We start from the raw sequence: 473 nt of genomic DNA on the forward strand, positions 1-473 counted from the left end.
GATCGCTTTCGCACCGCAACACATGCAGCCCTAATACCCTCCTCCGCCTCAGCAGCAGCAACAGCAGCAACAGCAGCAACAGCAGCAGCAACGAAGAAGAAGAAAGACAGCAGCACCAGGCAGCAGCTGCAGCAAGAGGCTCGCAGCGTAACCGTCTTCTCTCTCACACAAGCAGCAGCAGCAGCAGCAGCAGCAGCAGCAGCAGCAGCGCTATGGATGCTGCAGCAGCAGCAGACTGGGGAGACAGTGGATCTACCTTTGAGGGGGACTCAGCAGCAGCAGCAGCAGCAGCAGCTGCTGCTGCTGCTGCTGGCTGCGAGGCGTGGCAGGAGCCGTGGTCTTTGTCTTTCATCGTGCGGTGCCCGCTGCCTGCTGCTGCTGCTACGCAGCAAGACACCCCCCACCACCAGCAGCAGCAGCAGCAGCAGCAGCAGCAGCAGCAGCAGCAGGAGCAGCAGCAGCAGCAGCAGCAG

At 61.9% G+C, this 473-nt stretch overlaps 1 protein-coding gene across 1 annotated transcript in view; it reads left to right on the plus strand.

Annotated features, from left to right (window-relative positions):
* The window catches only part of EMH_0010780 (uncharacterized protein), a gene marked incomplete at both ends in the record, with an annotated part of 22,294 nt that overhangs the window by 21,716 nt on the left and 105 nt on the right, over positions 1–473 (plus strand). The window contains one exon of the mRNA XM_013499051.1: positions 1–471. Coding sequence (XP_013354505.1) covers positions 1–471 — 471 coding nt within the window. The remainder of the gene's footprint in view (positions 472–473) is intronic.

This window comes from Eimeria mitis, genomic scaffold (genome assembly GCF_000499745.2).
Source record: "Eimeria mitis Houghton genomic scaffold, Emh_scaff395, whole genome shotgun sequence".
In the NCBI taxonomy this organism is placed as follows: domain Eukaryota; phylum Apicomplexa; class Conoidasida; order Eucoccidiorida; family Eimeriidae; genus Eimeria; species Eimeria mitis.